Below are 7,040 nucleotides of genomic sequence, written 5' to 3'. Positions count from 1 at the left end.
ACCGCCGCTGCTGCCGCGAGCCCCAACCTGCCCGGCCGACCTGGCGGCGCACGCAGTCTCGCGGGATCGCCCAGCTCTCGCTCCCCCCGAGGCCCCGGAGGCGGTGGAGGCCCGGACGCTGCCCCCCACCCCACCGTATCCCACCCCAGCGCACCCCTCCCCGGCCGGGCGAGCCAGCGGACGCGGACGGAGAGCCGCCCGAGGTGAGGCGACCCGGCCGACCCGACGGGGCGGGCGCCGCAGGTTCGTCTGACTCCGGGGTCCCCGCAGGCCCCGGGACTCCGCGGCTCGGCTGCAGGCCGGGAACAGGTGCCCAGGCGCGGGGCACCGGGAGTTCAGGGGAGCCTCCCATCCACACCGGTGCCAGGAGCTGCGGATGGAAGGTTTGCGCTGGGTGGGACGCGGGTCGGAGAGGGCACGGGTGAGCGCACCGTAGGGAAGAGTGAGATTGACACCATTGTAGACTCACCAGGCTGGCCCGCTCTTCCCTTGGGACCTCGGTCAACCCTGCCAGACAGAGCGGCCTTTTGGGAAAACAGGAAAAGCATATCCGCAGAAGACTGCCGTGGGAGCGAGTGCTAAAGTTAAAGAACTCTGGGTCTCAGGGAATCCCACTGGGACTGTTTTCCCCCCAATAGCGAGATTACCAAGATTACCGAGGGACCCTTGGCTGCACGCCTCCACACCTCCTTTCAGTCCTTTCCCCACCTCCAACCTGCTCACCCCACGTTGGCCCAGCGTTTCTTCCCAAACCTTCCATCAGCCGCTCTCCAGAGTGGAAGCTTCCTCAGCAAAATGATACATTCCACGCCGAGGCAGGTGGAAACGTATCTCTAGGGTGGAACTTTCCAGCATCCCCCCCCCCCCATCTCAGTTACCTAGAATGAAGTTGGATGTGACTTGATTGACAGATGTGGCTGATAACACACTTTGGGTTTGTTTTTTACAGCGGCTGACCCAGGACTCATTTTTTCAGGAAACAGTTTCCCGCAAAAGGGTGAAAATAATGGAATGAGGCGTTTTAACGTTTTTTCATCTCTGAATGAGAATCTTCTGATGATGACAGGGGTTTGAGGTTAACCCTAGCCATGCGGTAAAATCGGAAGTCTGAAGAAAATGGAAATGGCCCCATTTCTGTTGCTGGGCCTTTTCCTACCCTTGGTAAGAGGACACAGCCTCTTCACCTGCGAGCCCATCACGGTCCCCAGATGTATGAAAATGGCTTACAACATGACCTTCTTCCCCAACCTGATGGGTCACTACGACCAGGGGGCTGCTGCTGTGGAGATGGAGGTCAGTCATATAAATTAGTTTATAAGTAGTTCATGATGAATGGTGATTGCAGATGACCGAAACATTTCACTTTTCTGAGTTTTGGATGGTTGCTTCTCTGAAATGGTGAATTCTGAATTCTTTCAATGATTGAGCCAAAGTTGAAGAAACTTGCATTTTTTTAAAAATAATTATCATTTGTTTTAGTTTTTCCAAAGCCAATAAATTACTGGAACCTTTCGGCATTAAGGACAATGTTTACCAGAAAAGTGACTTTTTCTAGGCATGACATTTAAGTATGTGTTCTTTCTGTAAGTTACTTGTGAGAAGAAACCCCACTTGTGGGGTGAAGAGCGGGGTGACACTAAAGATTGCCCCAGGTGCCTGGTTACCTACCTACCTCTGGTTTAGAGATAGGCTAATGTCTGAGGGAGGTGTGGGAAGAAAGAGCTACCTGTAGAGACAGGAACCTGCCCTGCCACACAGATCTGGTAGGTTGATAAGTTTCGTGAAGGAAAGAAGAGACAAGTGTGTTGTTTTGTAATCTTTCTCTAGAAAAGCTAAAGGCAGTAAAGCTTTTCCTAAAGTCAAGCTGTCTCCAAGAGACGAAACCCCTAGAAACAGAATCTGGCTAGAACTTTTAAAACTGGCTCTGTTGTTTGATCTTGCAGCTTTGATGGTCTTCCATTGTCTCCTTGAATAGCTGTCTGACCCCCTCATTCAGGACTCCGGTCTGGGCAGGACAGCTTTGGATACTAAGATGCAACTTTAAGAAAGTCACAGGTTACAATGTTGTAGTTTCAGTAGTTTCCCAGACCAATGCAAAGTCTCCTTCCCTTTATCAGATGAGGGGCACTGAGGACTACTGAACACGGCCTCTCCAAGGCAGCCTGGTCTCCCACTCAGCCACATCCTCAACCCCGTGAGGTGTTCTTTTGAACACTCAACAAAAGATCCTGGGAGACTTCCATTGATCAATCAGGACCCTAAGGATATATGGGAACACCAGCAGGTGCTAATGACTGCGTTCCTTCTTGCTTTCTCCCATGATGCTATGTTATAGCTCATTTTCCAGGGAGTGTTCAAGTACCTGTTTTAATCTGGCTTCCTCTCTGGGTAGTAGCTATGTGCATTTTAAGTCTGAACACTGGCAGTGACCTTGTAAATTCCTAACATTTACCCCGAGTTCCTTCAGGAGGATGGCAGCGGGAGGTCAGAAGGACACACTTGGCTGTGGGAAAGGCTTTCTTAAAAACAGTAAAACTGGTTTCTGCCACATGTAGTTTGTTCTTTTTTTAAAAGACAAGTGTTTGTTTTATATCTTAAAAAGTTGTTTTTTTACTTACCTAGCTTCTTTCCCTGGTAGTTTTTTGTCTGGACCCCTCTAGAAGGGTTTTCCTCTTATTTGTGAGCTGACGTTTGCAGTCTCTTCCTGTATCTTCAAGCACCTCACGCTCCTGGCTTTGGCACTGTCCAGGTGTCGTGTTACACGTCCAGTGAATTAGCTTTAAGATACGGACTGAAGAATTTCGTGGCTGTCATGGCAGCCACTTGTTCCTTTGTTCCTCTCTTGTCTTTTTGCAAAGACTTTTTCTTTTGAGACGGGATCTTGCTTAGCTGCCCAGTCTGGTCTTGAACAATCTCTGGAGGCCAGTTAGGCCTCAAACTTAAAACCTTCCTCCCTCTTCTTCCCCAGAGCAGGGGTGAGAAGTCTGCCAGTTGGACAAGATGTCTTTTCTTTTTTGATGAACAGGGTCTTCTAGTGTTTTCCAGACTGGCCTAGAACTGGCTATCTAACCCTACCTCCATGTTCTGAATGCTGGAATTATAGGCACTCCCCGCCATGCCTGCCTCAAATGTACTCTCTTAGCTACCAAGAATTCCATGTGAGTCAAGAGATCTATCCCATTTCTCTCTTTTAAAAATGTATTATTATTATATGTGTGTATCTGTACAGTGTTGTGTGTGCGTGTGTGTGTGTGTGTACAGATGTGCCATGCACGGTGCCAGTGTGGATGTCAGAAAATGTGTGTGTGGAGATGGGCTTTCTCTTTCCACTATGAGTTCTGGGGATCTAACTCAGGTTGTCAGGCGAGTACCTTCCCTACTGCGCCATCTTGTCAACTCTTCTTTCCTTTGATGACTCCCATTCCATTTGTTTTGCTAGCTAGTCTCTTTTACTGAGTTTAGGTAATTATGGGACATTGTTAATCTGTGATGAGATAAGATAGAACACTGGCTTTCAAAGTTTAGTTCATAGACAGCTGCTTCTGAGCACCTTAGAAACCCAGATCTCTGAAGACCGCATGGCTGTTTAACAAGCTCGTCCAGTGTTATGATTTGTTTAAGTTTAAGACCCACTAGTTAAACCTTTCCCATGAAGGGCCACATATATTGTGTTTTGTAGACCAGCAGGCTCTGGCACAGCTAGCCACTTTTGCGATTTGAGCAGGAAAGCTGTCATAGACAGTCTATGAACAAAAAAGTATGGCTGTGTTTAGTAAAACTTCCATGTGTCTGCAAAAGTGGGCAGTAGGCAGGCCTGCAAGCTGTACCTTGCTAGCCCTTGCTTTACAGATAGAATATCATGGGATAAATAAACATTATTATGCATTCTTAATAGTATATTACCCAGGCTGTTTCTTATTTACTTTCCACATGAATTATTCATTTGTGTGTGGTAGATCACAGAGAGGTCAGACAGGAATATGTGGGTGCCTTTCTCCGTTGCTTTTTACTGTATTGTCTTGAGATGTGATCTCTCACTGAACTGGAATCTCACTGCTTGGGCTAGGCTATCTGGCCAGCAAGTCTTTGGGACATACCTGTCTCTGCCCCCGTTGCTGGGGTCACAGGCATGCACAAGCCATGCTCAGCTTCTTATGTGGGTGCTGGGAACCCAACATTAGATTTCCATACTTGCGGCTCTTACTGTTTGTGTGAAAGAGAAAGCCCCCCCCCCCAGGCTTTCACAATGTATGACTACTTTGTCCCCAGCTGGTGAAACTATTTGGGAAGGATTAGGAGGGACAGCCTCACTTGGAAGAGGCGTGTCACTGTGGGTGGGCTTTGAGGGTTCAGAAAACTGACGCCTTTCTCAGTCTCTCTCTCTCTCTGCCTCCTGCTTGTGGATCAGCATGTGAGCTCTCAGCTACTGCTCCAGCACTATGCCTGCCTGCCACCATGCTCCCACCGGGGTGGTCATGGACTCTAACCCTTTGAAACCATAAGCCCCAAATAAACTCTTTCTTCTGTAAGTTGTCTTGGTCATGGTGTTTTTATCACAGCAATAAAAAATATCTAAGACACTCCTTAGGCCGTCCCGCCAGACTCCAAGTGTGAATTTAAATTTTTTAATTGTCATTTTGAACTGTGTGTATGTGCATATGTTTGTGTGAAAGCATTGCATGTGAGTGCAGGTCTGCAGAGACCAAAAGAAGGCACAGATCCCCTGGAGCTGGAATAGCAGGCAGTGATAAGCTATCGGAAATGGGTCCTCTGCAAGAGCCAGCACTTTACTACTGCGCTATTTCTCCGGCTCCACTCTCCTCTACCGTATCAGTTTTGTTGTTGTTTTTGAGACAACTTCTCACTACTTTGTCTGGCTTAGAGCTTGCTATGTAGACCAGGCTAGCCTCTAGCTCATAGAGATCCACCCACCTCTGCCTCTGGAGTGCTGGTATTGAAAGTGTGGACCGCCATACCTCACTCTATATAAATTTCTAGAAAAATGTATCACAGGTCAAAAGGATCTTAAAATAAGAGATTCCCTTTTTTCCTCCTCTTTTTATTACCTAATTCTAAGGTCTTTTGTGTTACAAAGAGTTAAGTGTGGCTCTGGTTGATAGCTTGGCTTTGTAATAAGAGGATGTTGTGCAAGTGAACTCTTCCTGGTGGGAAAACAAATGGCGGCTGCTTTTCCATTATGTTCCCTTTGTTTTCTGTCTAGAGCATCGTTTCAGAACTTATGAGGCTGACATCCTGTGAGAGAATGATTTCATTCCCTAGGACTGAGGTTGCTCTAGGGAAAATGGAAACAGGAATATTGTATTATTCTTTGTTGAGGTCCAGGCTGAAGCAGAGTCATGTGTGTGTTTAGACTAGTAAGTGGCCATTCTGCTTTTAAACAGTGTAAAGGAAGTAAGCCATAAAAAAAAAAAAAACTTTTCTACCTGCTAGTATGTACTATTAAAGTGTTAATATTCAATTAAAAATAAAAGGAATGGTCAGACACAGGATCTACAGATTCTAAGAAAAAGTGTTTCTGTTGTAGAGTGACTTTTTTAGACACTTGCTTTGTGTGTGTGTGTGTGTGTGTGTGTGTGTGTGTGTGTGCGCACTTTTGGAGGAATCCCGGGGACTCTGTCCTGCTATCATTTCCCACCTCTCTTCATTCTTACACCCAAGTCTCAAAGGAGAGCAGATGTTTCCTGTGACCCAGCTACATTGTTGTTAGGGTGCACTGTGTAAAATGGCTGTAGCTATCCCACAGGTACTCCAGGAGCTCAGCAAAGGTTTGTATTCTTAGATTGCCTTTTGCCCACAGCACCTCATTAAGCAAATGCCTTATTTTGTTTACAGAATGCACATTTAGAACTATTTTAATGTTATTAGAACTATTTTAATATTATTTTGCTCTTATCGTTGTTTTATTTCTCTTTGTGCTTTTGGTTCTTTGCACTCTGTAAAAGGAGCCTCCTTGGGTTTCTGTTTTCTCCTTAAGGTAGGGCATCTGGACCAGTCAGGCAGGAAAGGAGTTGACCAGAGTAGCAGTGGGCAGCTCGGGGCAGTTCGGGGCAGCTTGGGGCAGCTCGGGGCAGCTCGGGGCAGCTCGGGGCAGCTCGGGGCAGCTCGGGGCAGCTCAGGGCAGCTCAGGGCAGCTCAGGGCAGCTCGGGGCAGCTCGGGGCAGCTTGCATACTTAACAGGCAGATGGGAATTAGAGCCCAAGCTCAAAGGAAACAAACTACACCCAAGACCCTGACGTAGGAGGAGTCTACTTAAGAGAACTTAGACTTTCACTAAGGGCAGATGGGAAGGGATCCGGGGTCTGACTTACATGGCTGCACAGTCCATCTGGATGTGCTGATGTATTAAGGACTCCAGACTGTTTGCTGTCCTGCTTTGGGCTTCCTGACCCCTCAGCAATAGCCAGGTCAGCCCCAAGGGGAAGTCATATCATTGAATTTAGATATTTCTTCCTGCCACTATGACCCCTTTGTTCTGGAGCCTTAACAATCAAATCTTGGAAAAATGAGAAAAAAACAAAAACAAAACAAAAAACGTGATTGACTCCACAGAGTGGATATTTAGTCTACATGGTTAAGAGCTTCCTCTGCATTGAAACCTTTTGGCTTGCGTTCACACACAACCAAATCACTGGACATTATAGGCTCGTTTTGGAAAAAAATGTGCTCACATACTTTTCCAGATTTCCAATCTCAAGTCCTCCCATCTTCTTCTTTAAAATAACCGTGTGGGGCCAGCAAGAGGGCTCAGCAAGTACAGGTGCCTGCCCTGAAGTCTGATCTGAGGTGTATCCCTGGAACTCTCATGGTAGAAAACAAACTCAAAAGTTGTCCTCTGACCTCTGCATGTATGCCATGGTGTCTGTCTGTCTGTCTGTCTGTCTGTCTGTCTGTCTGTCTCTCTCTCTCTCTCACACACACACACACACACACACACACTCACACACACACACACACACACACACACACACACACAGAATTTAAAACAAATTTTCTTTTTACAATATCCCTACCTGGTTATT

General features: G+C 46.9%; 1 protein-coding gene across 5 annotated transcripts in view; it reads left to right on the top strand.

Moving 5' to 3' along the window:
- Fzd6 (frizzled class receptor 6) overlaps positions 1-7,040 on the top strand; it is a 28,584-nt gene that overhangs the window by 258 nt on the left and 21,286 nt on the right. Inside the window, exons 1-2 of one of the 5 annotated variants that reach the window (XM_005367539.3) lie at positions 41-383; positions 950-1,293. In XM_005367539.3, coding sequence (XP_005367596.1) covers positions 1,117-1,293 — 177 coding nt within the window. In that variant the 5' untranslated portion in view covers positions 41-383; positions 950-1,116. Of the gene's footprint in view, positions 1-40; positions 384-949; positions 1,294-7,040 lie in introns of those variants that run through there. The other 4 variants (XM_026789428.1, XM_026789426.1, XM_026789427.1 and 1 more) reach the window with 4 other exon arrangements.

This window comes from Microtus ochrogaster, unplaced genomic scaffold (assembly GCF_000317375.1).
Source record: "Microtus ochrogaster isolate Prairie Vole_2 unplaced genomic scaffold, MicOch1.0 UNK19, whole genome shotgun sequence".
NCBI classification, from domain to species: domain Eukaryota; kingdom Metazoa; phylum Chordata; class Mammalia; order Rodentia; family Cricetidae; genus Microtus; species Microtus ochrogaster.
This window is presented reverse-complemented; position numbering and strand designations above follow the sequence as displayed.